This window comes from Nerophis ophidion, linkage group LG20 (assembly GCF_033978795.1).
Source record: "Nerophis ophidion isolate RoL-2023_Sa linkage group LG20, RoL_Noph_v1.0, whole genome shotgun sequence".
Taxonomy (NCBI): Eukaryota; Metazoa; Chordata; class Actinopteri; order Syngnathiformes; family Syngnathidae; genus Nerophis; species Nerophis ophidion.
In genome coordinates, this window is record NC_084630.1 from 33,449,097 (window position 1) to 33,469,053 (window position 19,957).

General features: G+C 39.9%; 1 protein-coding gene across 1 annotated transcript in view; it reads right to left on the reverse strand.

Annotated features, from left to right (window-relative positions):
- Nucleotides 1–14,771, reverse strand: part of coro2aa (coronin 2Aa) — a 142,990-nt gene extending 128,219 nt beyond the window's left edge. The window contains exon 1 of the mRNA XM_061881029.1: nt 14,597–14,771. Within this exon, the coding sequence (XP_061737013.1) occupies nt 14,597–14,601 (5 nt within the window). The 5' untranslated portion in view covers nt 14,602–14,771. The remainder of the gene's footprint in view (nt 1–14,596) is intronic.
- Nucleotides 14,772–19,957: the final 5,186 nt, after the last annotated feature.

Genomic DNA, 19,957 nt, shown 5'->3' on the forward strand with positions numbered 1-19,957 from the left:
ACAATTTCAATCAATCAATCAATCAATGTTTATCTATACAGCCCTAAATCACAAGTGTCTCAAAGGGCTGCACAAGCCACAACGATATCCTCGGTTCAGAGCCCACATCAGGGCAAGGAAAAAGTCACAACCCAGTGAGTACCAAAATTGCCATCTCATTGAATTGCACCTAAAACTTAAGTTTACTATATCAGTGTTTTTCAACCAATGTGCCGGAGATGATCTAATTTCACCTATAGGGGTAAAATATATTTTGCAATCCAGTAATTATAGTCTGCAAATGATGTGTTGTTGTTGAGTGTCGGGGCTGTCTAGAGCTCGACAGAGTAACCGTGTAATACTCTTCCATATCAGTAGGTAGCTAATTGCTTTGTAGATGTCGGAAACAGCGGGAGGCAGCATGCAGGTAAAAAGATGTCTAATGCTTAAACCAAAAATAAACAAAAGGTGAGTGCCCCTAAGAAAAGGCATCGAAGCTTAGGGAAGGCTAGGCAGAACAAAACTAAAACTGAACTGGCTACAAAGTTAACAAAACCAGAATGCTGGACGACAGCAAAGACTTACTGTGGAGCAAACACAATGTTAATCCGAAAATGACATGACAATCAACAATGTCCCCACAAAGAAGGATAAAAACAACTGAAATATTCTTGATTGCAGAAACAAAGTAGATGCGGGAAATATAAGACATGAAACTGCTACAGGAAAATACGAACAAAAGAGAAAAAGCCACCAAAATAAGAGCGCAAGACAAGAACTAAAACTCTACACACAGGAAAACGGCCAAAAAGTCCAAATAAGTCAGGGTGTGATGTGACAGGTGGTGACAGTACACCTACTTTGAGACAAGAGCTATAGTCATGCATGCTTGCTTATGCTTTAAAGTCATACTCAACAATTGCGAAAACGACTTTTTACTGTCAACTGAGTTTCATTTTTTTAATGATTTGTGCCTCCGGATTTTTTCAACGCAAAATATCTGCCTCGGCTCAAAAAAGCTTGAAAAACACTGCACAATATAATACTTGCGAATGACTCAGAAATACAATAAGAACACAATATATTACAACTAGACAACAAAGTTATTATAACCATCTTATTTTTAAATGTTACATTTAAAAAATGCAAATGATATTATTTAACAATTAACACAAAAGTACCAAAAATTGGGATCAGAGAATTTGTACGGAATCGCTTCAAATGTGAAAGGTACCCATTTCTGCACGTCTTCTCAAGCATTCTGACCACAACCTGTAGGAGGCGCCAAAGTCATGCATTCTGTGCCAATTGGTAGGAGCGTTAATTCGTAGGATTACGCCAAAAACACATCACTGCTTTCCACAAAAACTGGGTGGATAAGTGTCTTAAGTGTGCCTCGCAAGAACATACGGTGGAACCTCGATTTACCGTATACACACTTATCAAAATTTGCTAGTTAAGGTGGTGTCTCTCCAAGGGGAAGGGGGTGGGTGGGTGTATGGAACGGTGTAACTCGGCCTGTCGCCATCACGTCTCCACCTCTTTGCTGCCACCACAGCCTGGGGGGGCAATAGATTACAGACTGCGGTGAAGTAGGCCGGCTTCGTCGCGTGAAGAAGCCTACAATTTTTGGTTGTGTTTTCCGCCGAATGCCGATATACTATATATATCTCGATATTTTTTCCGTAAAGTAAAAACAATACACAAAACAGTCCTAGTTACATGAGATACTAAGTATGTCATTATTATGACTTAGTAAGTCAATATTTTGACTTACTAATTTAATAGGTCAAATTAATGACTTACTAAGTCAAATTAATGACTTTAAGTAAGCGTTTGCAATAAGTGTTTAAAAAAAATCATCAAAATTTGGGCCACATGCTGACATATGCTCAACTCATCATGCTTAATTTATTACAGCATTTGGGAACCTCGGAAAACTTAGTGTGTGAAGTGAAGTGAATGATATTTATATAGCGCTTTTTCTCTAGTGACTCAAAGCGCTTTACATAGTGAAACCCAGTATCTATGTTACAATTAAACCAGTGTGGGTGGCACTGGGAGCAGTAGGGTAAAGTGTCTTGCTCAAGGACACAACGGCAGTGACTAGGATGGCGGAAGCGGGAATCGAACCTGCAACCCTCAAGTTGCTGGCACGGCCGCTCTACCAACCGAGCTATACCGCCCCAATATGAGTGTGAATATGAGTGTGAATGTTGTCTGTCTATTTGCGTTGGCCCTGCGATGAGGGGTTAGTGCGTCTGCCTCACAATACGAAGGTCCTGCTGTCCGGGGTTCAATCCCGGGCTCGGGATCTTTCTGTGTGGAGTTTGCATGTTCTCCCCGTGACTGCGTGGGTTCCCTCCGGGTACTCCGGCTTACTCCCACTTCCAAAAACATGCACCTGGGGATAGGCCCCTCCCACTTCCAAAAACATGCACCTGGGGATAGGTTGATTGGCAACACTAAATGGTCCCTAGTGTGTGAATGTTGTCTGTCTATCGGTGTTGGCCCTGCAATGAGGTGGCGACTTGTCCAGGGTGTACACCGCCTTCCACCCGATTGTAGCTGAGATAGGCGCCAGCGCCCCCCGCAACCCCAAAAGGGAATGAGCGGTAGAAAATGGATGGATGGATGGAAACTTATCAGAATGAACACAAAAATGTTTTTTTGTACACACCTCCTCCCCGTGTACATTAGGTTTTTGTGAGCCTTTTACAGGAGTTTTCTAATTTCGCTCGCTCGATATGAGTTTAGAGAAAGCAATGGACTAGCAATGTGTGGTTTGAAACATTCAGGAAGCATCCACAGCGTTGTCGACACTGCCTCTACCCTCCTACTTTTTCCCGCTGCACACTCGGCCGGGGTTTGAACTCACAACCTGCCGATCTCAAGGCGGACAGTCCAACCACTAGGTGGGTTACATTAATCATCAGTAATGTAGCATTCTAGTTTTGAATGGATCACGTGTTGATAAAAATCTAACATATACATATGTTATATGATATAATGATTTAAAGAAAATGGGTGGGATTAAATAAATGTAAACTTCTTCTCACGTCTTTTCAAAAATGTAGAAAAAAATTTATTAACAAAAACAAAGTACAGTGCTCATTTGTTTTTTATTCTCCATTGTTTTCATTTTGTTATAATGGCTGTTAAGGCTACAGCACTTGCTTTTGTTTTTTTGCTTATTTGAAATAAAAATATATAAATCATCCATCCATCCATCCATTTTTCTACCACGTGTCCCTTTTGGGGTCGCTGAAGCCTATCTCAGCTACAATCGGGCGGAAGGCGGGATACACCCTGGACAAGTCGCCACCTCATCCAGACAACATTCACACTCATTAGATTAGATAGTACTTTATTTATTCATATTCACACACCAAGTTTCCCAAGGTTCCCAAATGCTGTAATAAATTAAGCATGATGAGTTGAGCATATGTCAGCACGTGGCCCAAATTTTGACAATTTTTTTCAAACACGCTTACTTACAGTAAGTCATTAATTTGACTTATTAAATCAGTAAGTCAAAATATTGACTTACTAAGTCATAATAATGACATACTTACTATCTCATGTAACTAGGACTGTTTTGTGTACTGTTTTTACTTTACGGAAAAAATATCGAGATATAAATATCGGCAATCAGCGGAAAACACAACCAAAAATTGTAGGCTTCTTCACGCGACGAAGCCGGCCTACTTCACCGCAGTCTGTAATCTATTGCCCCCCCAGGCTGTGGTGGCAGCAAAGAGGTGGAGACGTGATGGCGACAGGCCGAGTTACACCGTTCCATACACCCACGCACCCCCTTCCCCTTGGAGAGACACCACTTTAACTAGCAAATTTTCTTGGGGAAAAACTGCAAACTATGCACTTTTGTCAAGGAAGGAAGCTATTAATTGTATTTACCGTATTTCCTTGAATTACCGCCGGGCATATAGTATGCGCCTGCCTTGAATTACTGCCGGGTCAAACTTGCTTCGCAAAATAATTAGCGCATGCTTAGTATTACCGCCGAGTCAAACTCGTGACACTTCCCCTGTCATCATTTTCAAAATGGAGGAGGCTGATTTCAATACCGGTAATTTGAAATCGCATAAAGGGAAGAAGATTAAGAGCTATTCAGTAGGATTTAAGGTCTAAGCTATTGAATACCGGTATGCTAAAAAGAACATTAAGCAGCTATGTTTTATTAACATACCTGTCGAGCCGACGGTCCGACTGACAAGATGGCGGCGAGCGAGCGGAGAGGAGGAGCGGAAGAGCGACCTGGACTGAGGTTTTATTGAAAAATAAACAAAGTCAAACTGCTCAAGCCATGTCCTTCCTTGGTGGTCCTGGGAACCCGCAAGACGACTGGTTGAGACCGTCACAATACCGTAGCTGCGTGTGAAATATGAGTCACTAAATGACTCCCGCCTCCTGTTGGTAGAGGGCGCTAGTGATCCTTCTTGCGACTACTCGGCTGCAGAAGAAGTGACAATGAGTCACGTGATATGTGCTGGGACGGATATGACGGACCTTCTGATAGCAGTTTTCTAAACTGGACTTTCAATCGAAGCAGGAAGTAATAATGGAAGATCTCCATTGAGACAGAGAGACTTTTAAAACTGAAGAAAGATAAGGAAGACTTCTATAAACAAGTTGTCGAGGATTTTAATCAGAATGAGCTGGCATGGACTATATTTATAAGTAAAGGTAAGATTATAATAAAAAAAATATTTTTATTAAATGTGCTTATCATGATGTTATCCTTAGATCACACTCACATTTTTACTGCATGGCTTTGGTAAGTGCCGGGGTGAGAAGAGGTTTTAAAATAATTAGCGCCCCGGCGGCAATTCAAGGAAATACGGTACATTTTTTCCTTACTTTAATATCCAAACTTTTCTATTTACGAACCAATTGATTTGTAAATCAATGTTCCACTGCAATAGATTTGGGAAATAAATGTTTATACATGCTTTTACTTTCTCATGTTTAGTGCTGGGAATGCACCAGCAAACAAGAGATCAATCCCCAATTTCAAGTATCAGGACATGACCTCAAAAGTACCCAAAATGTAGGAGGAGTGGGTTCCAGCCAGCGCTGCCGCTCTCCATGCGCATTACGCTCGGGTCATTACGCACTCAAGCTGCTCCTTCTTTTGTCTTAAGTTTGTTTACGTCAACCTAAAACGAGAGTGAGGGGCGCACAATGGCTCTCAACCATCTGCTCCACTGGTGGTCTCCTTGAAAACAAGCCCCCCCCCCCAGAACGGGAGTATCATAGCGGACGTTGTTGGACAGGACCTTTGTCAATAAAAGTTGGTTCAAAGTGAAAGCAAATCAATCCAATAATCTGATTTGTTTTTATTGATCCTTTTTGCCGATACGGTCATCCATCATGACATCCTGCGTCATGTACAGTGGGGCAAAAAAGTATTTAGTCAGCCAGCGATTGTGCAAGTTCTCCCACTTAAAATGATGACAGAGGTCTGTCATTTTCATCATAGGTACACTTCAACTCTGAGAGACAGAATGTGGAAAAAAAAATCCAGGAATTCACATTGTAGGAATTTTAAAGAATTTATTTGTAAATGATGGTGGAAAACAAGTATTTGGTCAAGCATTCAAAGCTCTCACTGATGGAAGGTTTTGGTGGGGCGGCATAGCTCGGTTGGTAGAGTGGCCGTGCCAGCAACTTGAGGGTTGCAGGTTCGATTCCCGCTTGTGCCATACTAGTCACTGCCGTTGTGTCTTTGGGCAAGACACTTTACCCACCTGCTCCCAGTGCCACCCACGCTGGTTTAAATGTAACTTAGATATTGGGTTTCACTATGTAAAGCGCTTTGAGTCACTTGAGAAAAGCGCTATATAAATATAATTCACTTCACATAATAATTCACTTGGCTCCAAATCTCACGATACATGGCCCCATTCATTCTTTCCTTAACACGGATCAATCGTCCTGTCCCCTTAGCAGAAAAACAGCCCCAAAGCATGATGTTTCCACCCCCATGCTTCACAGTAGGTATGGTGTTCTTGGGATGCAACTCAGTATTCTTCTTCCTCCAAACACCACCAGTTGAGTTTATACCGAAAAGTTCTATTTTGGTTTCATCTGACCACATGACATTCTCCCAATCTTCTGCTGTATCATCCATGTATCCATTTTGGTATAAACTCAACTTGTCACGTTTGGAGGAAGAAGAATACTGAGTTGCATCCCAAGAACACCAAACCTACTGTGAAGCATGGGGGTGGAAACATCATGCTTTGGGGCTGTTTTTCTGCTAAGGAGACAGGACGATTGATCCGTGTTAAGGAAAGAATGAATGGGGCCATGTATCGTGAGATTTGGAGCCAAAACCTCCTTCCATCAGTGAGAGCTTTGAATGGTTGACCAAATACTTATTTTCCACCATAATTTACAAATAAATTCTTTAAAATTCCTACAATGTGAATTGAAGTGTACCTATGATGAAAATTACAGACCTCTGTCATCATTTTAAGTGGGAGAACTTGCAGAATTGCTGGCTGACTAAATACTTTTTTTGCCCCACTGTATAAGTAGGGCTGGGCGATATATGGAATATAGTCGATATATCGCAAGAAAATGACTATATCGTGATATTGAAGTATACGTTCTCACGCAGTTGCTTTTAGCTGCGGGCATTACACTACAGGCTCTTCTCACTCTTTCTTGTCTCTGCTTCTGACAGAGACAAAAAACAAGCGCACCTTCTTACATACAATACGTCGCATGCGTATACGCCCTCGTGGAGCAGAGAGGTAGTGGTATGGGTAAAGTTAGCTGCAGTGTGAGTGGTAATACCAGAGAAAGAAGGTGCGTAGCTAGTAACAAATGAAGGAAGAATTAATTCCCAAGTAAAACAGTACAGGGTCCATCGTCTGGAGGTGGTTTGGCTTCAAGCGGGAAGATGTTGAACAGACAACCGTAATTTGTCAAGTGTGGGGCAAAAGCGTTGCCACAAAAAGTAACATTACTGCTAATGTGTAGCATCATTTGATGCTACACATTAGCTAGAGCAGGAGTCGGCAACCCAAAATGTTGAAAGAGCCATATTGGACCAAAAATACAAAAACAAACCCGTCTGGAGCCGCAAAAAATTAAAAGCCATATAACATACAGATAGTGTGTCATGAGATATCAATTGAATTATGAGGACTTAAATGAAAATAAATGAGCTCAAATATAGCTACAAATGAGGCATAATGATGCAATATGTACATACAGCTAGCCTAAATAGCATGTTAGCATCGATTAGCTCGCCGTCATGCAGTGACCAAATATGTCTGATTAGCACTCCACACAAGTCAATAACATCAACAAAACTCACCTTTGTGCATTCACGCACAACGTTGATAGTTTGGTGGACAAAATGAGACAGAAAAAGAACTGGCATTAAACACGTCTCAGAAAGTCGGAGAAATCTATACATGTAAACATTCTACGGTGAGTTCAAGGACCAATCAAAATGAGTAGGACAAAACGGCGCTCGCCAAATAATGGAATCAGTGAAGCATGTTTAAAACAAACAGTGTGCTTTATAACAATTAGGGAGGTTTGTGTCATGTTAGTCCTCCTACAGAAACTATATTAAAACAAAAAAAATTGTTTTTTCCCCCTCATCTTTTTCCATTTTTCCTACATTTTTGTAAAAGCTCCAGGGAGCCACTAGGGCGGCGATAAAGAGCCGCATGTGGCTGCAGAGCCACGGGTTGCCGACCCCTGCACTAGAGAATGAAGAGTGTTTGAAACTCCGCATGTCAACATCTAAGGCCGGTGCCACAACAACAAAATGCCCAAGCAACCACTTCCACATCAACACCGTTTGAGAAAAATAGTCAACAACAGAAGAAGATAAAGTTCGCAGGAACCTACCACATAGTGAAGGACATACACTGTTTGATTTCCTATTATGCAGCTCATTTTTATTTGACACTTATTGAAATATCTTGTGTGACATCATGCACAAAAGTGCACTTTATTTGTTTTAAACTATTGTAGTGTTGTTCCGTACAAAAAGTGCACTTTAATTTAGTGTTGTTTTGATAAGTCATCTTAGTGACATCATATACAAAAGTGAAGTGAAGTGAAGTGAATTATATTTATATAGCGCTTTTTCTCTAGTGACTCAAAGTGCTTTACATAGTGAAACCCAATATCTAAGTTACATTTAAACCAGTGTGGGTGGCACTGGGAGCAGGTGGGTAAAGTGTCTTGCCCAAGGACACAACGGCAGTGACTAGGATGGCGGAAGCGGGAATCGAACCTGCAACCCTCAAGTTGCTGGCACGGCCACTCTACCAACCGAGCTAAACCGCCCCTCACTGTGCACTCATCGCTTGTTTAAAAATGTCTCTGACAATCTTGTACTTTTGGAATTTATATGAATGTTTGTGCCACTGCTTAATAACTGTTTAATAAATACACTTTTGCTCAATTGACTTAGTTGTGATTTCCTTCTGCATGAAAGTTTAAAAGTAGCATATATTAATGCAGTATGAAGAAGAATGTTTTAATATAGACACATAGAATCATCACACTGCTGTGAAATATGGAGATATATATGGTGTATCGTGACATGGGCCTAAAAATATCGAGATATTAAAAAAAAGCCCTATATCTAATAATCATTAATATTGCGGGTTCACCACATCACAGATTTTATTGGGATTTTAAAGCATATTCTATAAAATGTTGGCCCTAAATTACACTAGTTCAAGCACAGAATTTAATAAATACGGAAAAAATTCAATACTATAGGTTGGATTGATTGGCTAAGACAGCATTACCAGAGTTTTAACGAAAGGGTGTTATTTCATGTCTTTGGGACTCTCATATTGTTGAAAAACATGAACAGTTTATTCATGCTCCAGTTATACATTTATAAAAATACACAGACATCTTGAACATTTATTTTTAATGACAATCTCATTCATCTCCTAGGTGAACCATTAAAGGCCTACTGAAAGCCACTACTAGCGACCACGCAGTCTGATAGTTTATATATCAATGATGAAATATTAACATTGCAACACACGCCAATACGGCCGCTTTAGTTTACCAAAACGTCGCGGTATGATGACGTCACGCATTGTAGAGGACATTTTGTTCCAGCACCGTTCCCAGCTATAAGTCGTCTGTTTACATCACATAATTCCACAGTATTATGGACATCGGTGTTGCTGAATCTTTTGCAATTTGTTCAATGAATAATCGAGACGTCAAAGAAGAAAGCTGTAAGTGGAAAGCGGTGTATCGCGGCCGCCTTTAGCGACACAAACACAGCCGGTGTTTCATTGTTTACATTCCCGAAAGATGACGGTGATGCTTTACTATGGAACAGAGATGTCAAGCGAACATGGTTGGATTGGACCACACACACAAAGTACAGTGTATTATGCAGCGATCATTTCAAAAGATCGTGTTTCGAAGAGGGTCACTTGCGAAGGGCAGAGATGGGCATCGCCACCACCCGTCGACTGGTGCTGAAGAAAGGTGCGGGGCCGACCCTCAGGTTGTACAGGTACGACCATATAATCTCACTAAAACACTAATAACAAAATTAGCAGATATGGGATTTTCCAGAATTATCCTAGTAGATGTGTATAATAACATCTGAATCGCTCCCACTGCTCTCGTCTTTTTTTTTTCTAGTCCTTCACTCTCACTTTTCTCATCCACGAATCTTTCATCCTCGCTCAAATTAATGGGGAAATTGTTGCTTTCTCTGTCCGAATTGCTCTAGCTGCTGGTGGCCATGATTATAAACAATGTGAGGATGTGAGGAGCTCCACAACCCGTGACGTCACACGCACATCGTCTGCTACTTCCGGTACAGGCAAGGCTTTTTTATTAGCGACCAAAAGTTGCAAACTTTATCGTGGATGTTCTCTACTAAATCCTTTCAGCAAAAATATGGCAATATGGCGAAATGATCAAGTATGACACATAGAATGGACCTGCTATCCCCGTTTAAATAGGAACATCTCATTTCAGTAGGCCTTTAACTACTTAACTATTTATTTATAATCATTTTTATTGAATATATGCTTATACATCTGATATGTATATTTAATATTTGTTTACCTATAAATCCCAAAACCAGTGAAGTTGTCACGTTGTGTAAATGGTAAATGAAAACAGAATACAATGATCTGCAAATCCTTTTCAACTTATATTATATTGTATAGACAGCAAAGACAAGATATTTAATGTTCAAACTGGTCAACTTTGTTATTTTTTGCAAATGTTAGCTCATTTGGAATTTCATGCCTACAACATTTATTCATAAAAGCTGGCACAAGTGGCAAAAAAGACTAAGAAGGTTGAGGAATGCTCATCAAACACTTATTTGGAACATCCCACAGGTGAGCAGGCTAATTGGGAACAGGTGGGTGCCATGATTGGCTTTAAAAGCAGCTTCCATGAAATGCTGAGTCGTTCACAAACAAGGATGGGGCGAAGGTCACCACTTTGTCAACAAATGCGTGAGCAAATTGTCAAACAGTTTAAGAACAACATTTCTCAACGACCCATTGCAAGGAATTTAGGGATTTCAACATCTACGGTTCGTAATATCAGCAAAAGGTTCAGAAAATCTGGAGAAATTACTGCACGTAAGCAATGATATAACAGACCTTGGATCCCTTTTCATGTTAATTGGCAGCTGTTCATTTCTTAATTAACATTTTATTTATTTGTTCTATATTGGCAACACTAAATTGGCCTTTGTGTGTGAATGTGAGTGTGAATCTTGTCTGTCTATCTGTGTTGGCCCTGTGATGAGGTAGCGACTTGTCCAGGGTGTACCCGCCTTCCACCCGATTGTAGCTGAGGTAGGCGCCAGCACCCCCGCGACCCCAAAAGGAAATAAGCGGTAGGCAATGGATGGATGGATATATTTTTGTATGTATTGTGACATTGAAATGTTTTTCTAATTAAGTCCTTAGAAGATAATAAATAAAATTAACTTTTTTTTTTATTTTTACAATTTTGTATCTATTGTGTCATTGGTGTGTGTATATATATATATATATAAATATATATATATATATATATATTTTTTTTTTTTTTTTTTTTTAATTTATTTATTTATTTATTTTTTTAAATATATATATATATTTTTTTTTTAAGTCCCTTAAATATGTTTTTGGGGAATGAAGTCCTTAGAAAATAATAAATAAAATTAACTTTTTTTTTCATTTTTCACAATTTTGTATAAATTGTGTCATTGGTGTGTATATATATATATATATATATATATATATATATACACACACACACACACACACACACACACATACACCTTGATTCATCCATCCATTTTCTACCGCTTGTCCCTTTTGGGGTCGCTGGTGCCTATCTCAGCTACAACCGGGCAGAAAGCGGCGTACACCCTGGACAAGTCGCCACCTCATCGCCGGGCCAACACAGATAGACAACATTCACACTCAATCAATCATCCATCCATCCATCCATCCATCCATCCATTTTCTACTGCTTGTCCCTTTTGGGGTCGCTGGAGCCTATCTCAGCTAAAATCGGGCGGAAGGCGACGTACACCCTGGACAAGTCGCCACCTCATTGCCAGGCCAACACAGATATCAATCAATCAATCAATGTTCATTTATATAGCCCTAAATCACAAGTGTCTCAAAGGGCTGCACAAACCACAACGACATCCTCGGTACAGAGCCCACATAAGGGCAAGGAAAAACTCACACCCTGGACAACATTCACACTCAATCAATCGTTCATCCGTCCATTTTCTACCGCTTGTGCCTTTTGTGGTCTCGGTGGGTCGCTGGTGCCTATCTCAGCTAAAATCAAGCGGAAGGCGGTGTACACCCTGGACAAGTCGCCACCTCATCGCCAGGCCAACACAGATAGACAACATTTACACTTAATCAATCATCCATCCATCTATTTCCTACCGCTTGTCCCTTTTGGGGTCGCTGGTGCCTATCTCAGCTACAATCGGGCGGAAGGCGGAGTACACCCTGGACATGTCGCCATCTCATCGCAGGACCAACACAGATAGACAACATTCACACCCAATCATTCATCCATCCATTTCCTACCGCTTGTCCCTTTTGGGGTCGCTAGTGCCTATCTCAGCTACAATCGGGCGGAAGGCGGGGTACACCCTGGACAAGTCGCCACCTAATCGTAGGGCCAACACAGACAGACAACATTCACACTCACTCAATCCATCCATTTTCTACCGCTTGTCCCTTTTGGGGTCGCTGGTGCCTATCTCAGCTAAAATCGGGCGGAAGGCGGTGTACACCCTGGACAAGTCGCCAACTCATCGCCGGGCCAACACAGATAAGACAACATTCACACTCAATCAATCATTCATCCATCCATCCAACCATTTTCTACCTCTTGTCCCTTTTGGGTCGCTGGTGCCTATCTCAGCTACAATCGGGCGGAAGGCAGTGTACACCCTGGACAAGTCGCCACCTCATCGCAGGGCCAACACAGATACACAAGATTCACACTCAGTCAATCATCCATCCATTTTCTACCGCTTGTCCCCTTTAGGGTCGCTGGTGCCTATCTCAGCTACAATCGAGCGGAAGGCGGGGTACACCCTGGACAAGTCGCCAACTTATCGCCGGGCCAACACAGATAGACAACATTCACACTCAATCATCCATCAATCCATTTCCTACCGCTTGTCCCTTTTTGGGTCGCTGGTGCCTATCTCAGCTACAATCGGGCGGAAGGCAGTGTACACCCTGGACAAGTTGCCACCTCATTGCAGGTCCAACACAGATAGACAAACTTCACACTCAATCAATCAATCATCTATCCATCCATTTTCTACCACTTGTCCCTTTTGGGGTTGCTGGTGCCTATCTCAGCTACAATCGGGCGGAAGGCAGTGTACACCCTGGACAAGTTGCCACCTCATTGCAGGTCCAACACAGATAGACAACATTCACACTCAATCAATCAATCATCCATCCATCCATTTTCTACCACTTGTCCCTTTTGGGGTCGCTGGTGCCTATCTCAGCTACAATCGGGCGGAAGGCGGTGTACACCCTGGAAAAGTCGCCAACTCATTGCCGGGCCAACACAGATAGACAACATTCACACTCAATCAATCATTCATCCATCCATCGAACCATTTTCTACCTCTTGTCCCTTTTGGGTCGCTGGTGCCTATCTCAGTTACAATCAGGCGGAAGACGGTGTACACCCTGGACAAGTTGCCACCTTATCATAGGGCCAACACAGCTACACAACATTCACACTCACTCAATCATCCATCCATCCATTTTCTATCGCTTGTCCCTTTTGGGGTCGCTGGTGCCTATCTTAGCTACAATCGGGCGGAAGACGGTGTACACCCTGGACAAGTCGCCAACCTCATCGCAGGGCCAACACAGATACACAAGATTCACACTCAGTCAATCATCCATCCATTTACTACCGCTTGTCCCCTTTGGGGTCGCTGGTGCCTATCTCAGCTACAATCGAGCGGAAGGCAGGGTACACCCTGGACAAGTCGCCACCTTATCGCCGGGCCAACACAGATAGACAACATTCACACTCAATCATCCATCAATCCATTTCCTACCGCTTGTCCCTTTTTGGGTCGCTGGTGCCTATCTCAGCTACAATCGGGCGGAAGGCGGTGTGCACCCTGGACAAGACGCCACCTCATTGCCGGGACAACACAGATAGACAACATTCACACTCAATCAATCAACCATCCATCCATTTTCTACTGCTTGTCCCTTTTGGGGTCGCTGGTGCCTATCTCAGCAACAATCGGGCGGAAGGCGGGGTGCACCCTGGACAAGTCGCCACCTCATCGCAGGGCCAACACAGATACACAAGATTCACACTCAGTCAATCATCCATCAATTTTCTACCGCTTGTCCCCTTTAGGGTCGCTGGTGCCTATCTCAGCTACAATCGAGCGGAAGGCGGGGTACACCCTGGAAAAGTCGCCACCTTATCGCCGGGCCAACACAGATAGACAACATTCACACTCAATCATCCATCAATCCATTTCCTACCGCTTGTCCGTTTTTGGGTCGCTGGTGCCTATCTCAGCTACAATCGGGCGGAAGGCGGGGTGCACCCTGGACAAGTCGCCACCTCATCGCCGGGCCAACACAGATAGACAACATTCACACTCAATCAATTGTTCATCCATCAATTTTCTACCGCTTGTCCTTTTTGTGGTCTCGGTGGGTCACTGGTGCCTATCTCAGCTACAATCGGGTGGAAGGCGGTGTACACCCTGGACAAGTCGCCACTTCATCACAGGGCCAACACAGATAGACAACATTCACACTCAATCAATCAATCAATTTTTATGTATATAGCCCTGAATTACAAGTGTCTAAAAAAAATGTATGATTTATTTTTGTGGCATTAATATGTTTATGTTATCAGTCAAAATGGGGTATTAGTGTCGACGATATTGTCTTGCATCGATAACGACATTGTCAGTATCGCAGTCGTGGAAAAGTAAGGCGGGCAGGTGCACGTGTCGCATCCCCACCGGAAGTGGACACGCCACTCCCCGCGTGGAACTACAAACATTTGTCGTGTCGGACGAGGGCGAGCTCACCTCATGCGACGCTGCGAGGCTGCGGAGGTGTGACGGCGGACGGTTTCCCTCCCTCCGCCCCGGAACTGGTGAAGCAGCCGCGGGGTCCGAGTTAGGAGGAAGGCGGCGTCTTGGTGCTCCTTGTCGGGCTGCCAGCTTCCACTGATCCCGCTGCCCGGAGGAGGGGGCGGGGTTAGGAGGCTGGAGGAGGCGGGGCTTGGACCATCCTGTCGGATTTAAACAATCATTATTCTTCCCGGATCATTATTACCGCAAAAAAAAAAAAAAAATTTAATTAAATAAAAGTTGACATGTTTAATAATCATTTGAAAAAATGATTATGGGTCAAAACACTGCCTTAACCTTCCTCTTGTGTTAGATTTCTGCTGGGGTGCCCAAAGTGCGGCCCCCCACACATTCTGGAAATGCTATTGCAAAAATAAAAAAGAACATTAAAAATATTGCAAAGAGGTGAAATCTATCGAAAAAAATGTTGCAATTTTGACACAAAGCTGCCATGCAGGTTGTTTTTATTTTCTTTTGTCTTTATTTTACCTTGTAAAAAACATCTTTACCATCAATTGATTTACATGGAGCCCGACTTAAACAAGTTGAAAAACTTATTGGGGTGTTACCATTTAGTGGTCAATTGTACAGAATATGTACTGTACTGTGCAATATACTAATTACAAGTTTCAATCAATCAATTATTTATTTATATTTTTTTTGCCATTGCTCCAAAAAAATAATGACAAAATAATCTGTGTTGTAATGTATTATTTTCAAAACTCCAATGAGTTCAAATATTTCATTTTAAAATGTTTTATGTGGTAAATATTGCAGTTGCCATTTAAAAACATCAACGTTTTCTTTGACAAAAGAGCATAAAACAAACCAAATAAGAGTTTAAACGTAAAATCAATAGATAAATTACGAGATCAACTTCGGATATAAGTGTTGAAAGTAAAAAATAAAATAAAAAAACTAATAAAAATGTATCTGAGTGGGGCACCTTTTGGATCCCGAATATATTTAGTGTTTTTTTATTTATCTTTTCACTGTGATTACTCATAAATAATAAAGAATTAAAATCAAAGGTGACCTACACTATTGATCTTTTAGGGCTCTAATTACTAAATACTGCATATTTCAGTTTTACTGTAAAAAAAAAAAAAAAAATTGACAGAAAAGCCGTAAAACCTTATTATTTTTAGTTTGGATCCCGAATATGTTTAGTGGTATTTTATTTATCTTTTCACTGTGATTACTCAAATATAATAAAGAATTAAAATCAATGGTGACCTGCATTATTGATCTTTTAGGGCTCTAATTACTAAATACTGCATATTTCAGTTTTACTATTAAAAAAAAAAAAAAAATTTGACAGAAAAGCCGTAAAACCTTTTTTTTTAGTTGATATAGAGATTGACTGTAAGCGTTAAATAAAAAATAATAATTAAAATTTGACTTATTTTTAACATTTTAATAACTTAGGGGTCCCCGGGACCCCTAAAGGTAAAGTACATTTTAAAAATCCATATATTTTGTTATGGTTTGAAAACGAAAAATGGCCCCCGCATGCTTTAATTTTTCCATGTGTGGCCCTCAGTGGAAAAAGTTTGGACACCCGTGTGTTAAGGGTCAGTTTTAACCCATGTCTTAAATCAGCTGTAAAATACACTAAAAACAATTATCCATCATCCAATTTGTTTCTCATCTCTTAGTTAACTTGTTCGGCTTCTTTATCCATGAAAACATTGGTTTTAATATTTTAAGTGTGGGCCTTTTTTTTTTTAGATAGATAGATAGATAGATAGATAGATAGATAGATAGATAGATAGATAGATAGATAGTACTTTATTGATTCCTTCAGGAGAGTTCCTTTAGGAAAATTAAAATTCCAGCAGCAGTGTACAGAGTTGACATCAATTTAAATAAAAGTAAAAAGTAAAAAAGTTTTGTCAGTATAACCCTCAATTTCAATTTAAAAAATGGTAAAATAAACAAAGCGAATCGTATAAATGAATAAAAGGTTGTTGTGCTAACTGATTATTACTGAACACATCTCTTAAATAAAAGTATCTATTTTTTCATTTTAAGAATTTTATACTGAGCTACTTCTTGGGTACTGATTAATGCGAAGGGCTACCAGTTTGATACACACTTAAATAAATTGCCAGAACTAGCCAATTTGCTCAATTTACCTTATATATATATATATATATATATATATATATATATATATATATATATATATATATATAAAATGGGTATTTCTGTCTGTCATTTCGTCGTACATTTTTTTTCTTTTTACGGAAGTTTTTTGTAGAGAATAAATGATGAAAAAACGCTTAATTGAACGGTTTAAAAGAGGAGTAAAAACACGAAAAAAATGAAAATTTAATTTTTAAACATAGTTTATCTTCAATTTCGACTCTTTAAAATTCAAAATTGAACCAAAAAAAATGAAGAGAAAAACCAGCCAAGTCAAATCTTTTTGAAAATATTTTAAAAATAATTTATAGAACATCATCAGTAATTTTTCCTGATTAAGATTAATTTTAAAATTTGGATGACAAGTTTTAAATAGGTTAAAATCCAATCTGCACTTTGTTAGAATATATAACAAATTGGACCAAGCTATATTTCTAACAAAGACAAATCATTATTTCTTCTACATTTTCCAGAACAAAAATTTTAAAAGAAATTCAAAAGACTTTGAAATAAGATTTAATTATGATTCAACAGATTTTCTAGATTTGCCAGAATAATTTTTTTGAATTTACATCATAATAAATTTGAAGAAATATTTCACAAATTTTCTTCGGCGAAAAAACATAAGCTAAAATGAAGCATTAAATTAAAATGCATTTATTATTCTTTACAATAATAAAATAAAAAAAATTACTTGAACATTGATTTAAATTGTCAGGAAAGAAAAGGAAGGAATTTAAAAGGCAAAAAGGTATATGTGTTTAAAAATCCTAAAATAATTTTTAAGGTTGTATTTTTTCTCTAAAATTGTCTTTCTGAAAGTTATAAGAAGCAAAGTAAAAAAAAACAAATGAGTTTATTTAAACAAGTGAAGACCAAGTCTTTAAAAAATTTTCTTGGATTTTCAAATTCTATTTGAGTTTTGTCTCGCTTAGAATTAAAAATGTTGAGCAAAGTGAGACCAGCTTGCTAGTAAATAAATACAATTTAAAAAATAAAGGCAGCTCACTGGTAAGTGCTGCTATTTGAGCTATTTTTAGAACAGGCCAGCGGGCGACTCATCTGGTCCTTACGGGCGACCTGGTGCCCGCGGGCACCGCGTTGGTGACCCCTGTTCTAAAGCTTACATGATTGGGAGAGGAGTTGGCTGTCAGTGCAGTTTTGGCTCTAATTATTGCTTGATAATCCTTTTTTTCATAACTGGGTCGAAACAGACCCTAACAACACCAAGATCATAATTTCAACCAAAGCATTTTATAAGTTAGTGGGGAAAAAAAAGTTTAGTTTTGTTGAAAAATAGAGGTTCATGACAAAGTCAAAATGTCTTGATGCAAAAAAAAAAAATGATGTGGTTCTTTTATGCATTTAAAAACACAAGTTAAAGGTTTGGGGAAAAAAATGCCTTACTTTATTTTACAATATAGATTTTAAAGCATTGTAAAAATAAATGAAAAGTAAAAATATATATTTTTCTTAAAATAAAAAAAAAATCGAAATTTTTCTTACTTCATTGCAATGGTTTCAGGCAGCACGGTGCAACAGGGGTTAGAGCGTCTGCCTCACAATACAAAGGTCCTGAGTAGTCCTGGGTTCAATCCCGGGCTCGGGATCTTAGTTTGCATGTTCTCCCCGTGACTGTGTGGGTTCCCTCCGGGTACTCCGGCTTCCTCCCACCTCCAAAGACATGCACCTGGGGATAGGTTGATTGGCAACACTAAATTGGCCCTAGTGTGTGAATGTTGTCTGTCTATCTGTGTTGGCCCTGTGATGAGGTGGCGACTTGTCCTGGGTGTACACCGCCTTCCGCCCGATTGTAGCTGAGATAGGCACCAGCGCCCCCCAAAAGGGAATAAGCGGTAGAAAAAATGGATGGATGGATGCAATTGTTTTGCAAAGTAGGTTGTGAGTTCAACCCCCCGGGCCGAGTCATACCAAAGAACAGGCCTGGCCATTTATTTTGACTCGGGGGGCAACGTTTAGAGAAAAAAAGTTTCTATTTTTAGGAACACTAATACAAAACCTCACAATAATGTCTGACTGAATGCTAAAAACGTTGTGACAGACCGCCTTTAATAAACATGATGGAATTAAATGTTTTTCTATGAAGGATAAAACACTGAATATTGACAAAATATGAACGTCACACCCGCTTTCCATCGACTTATTTTACAATCAAGGGAAACGCAACAAAAATGCAACAAACAGTGAAATATGAACGCGAAGGGTACAAAATAAACCCACCTACAATCTGATATTTGCTGAATTTCCCCCAGGGATCAATAAAGTACTTTCTATTCTATTCTATATATCACTAAGCTTTAGAACTTTGTTGTGAAAATCTCCTTCCGCGTCTGTGGAAACGCTTCCTGCCCACACTGCTTGGTGCCTCGTCTGAGCTGCTGTGACGTAGATCACCATAGTAACTAATTAGATTACCAAGGTAACTAATTAGATGACCATAGTAACTAATTAGATTACCAAGGTAACTAATTAGATGACCATAGTAACTAATTAGATTAGCAAAGTAACAATTGGATTACCAAAGTAACTAATTAGATTACCATAGTAACTGGTTTATCATCCATAAGTGCAGATTCCTAGCATTGAAATACTTAGTATAGTTGAAGACTTAAGGTCATGAGAAAACATGAGTGCACATCATAATGGCAGCTACACTTTTTATCTTAAAGAACTAAAAACAAAATATTTGGGAATGTCTGGTGGGCCAGGTTGAAAAGCTTAACAAATCCATAATTTGCCCAGGTCTGCAAAAGACTATTAAAAATGAGACCCGTTACCTCCCTGCTTGGCACTCAGCATCAAGGGTTGGCATTGGGGGTTAAATCGCCCAAAAAAATGATTCCCAGGCGTGGCCACCGGTGCTCCTCACTGCTCCCCTCACCTCCCAGGGGATGAACAAGGGGATGGGTCAAATGCAGAGGACAAATATCACCATACTTTGTGTGTGTGAGACAATCATTGTTACTTTAACATAACTTTAATTTAAAATAGTTTTTGTTTTGCTATAAGTTGTACAATTTGGTAAGTTTGACTTTCTGTATTGAAGAGTTGGAGTGTTTTGTTTTTTCTTCCGCTGACACTGTAATCATTATGTCTCCAATAAAACAAACGTTAACCTATTTAATTCAAGCATGGATTTTAAAACAC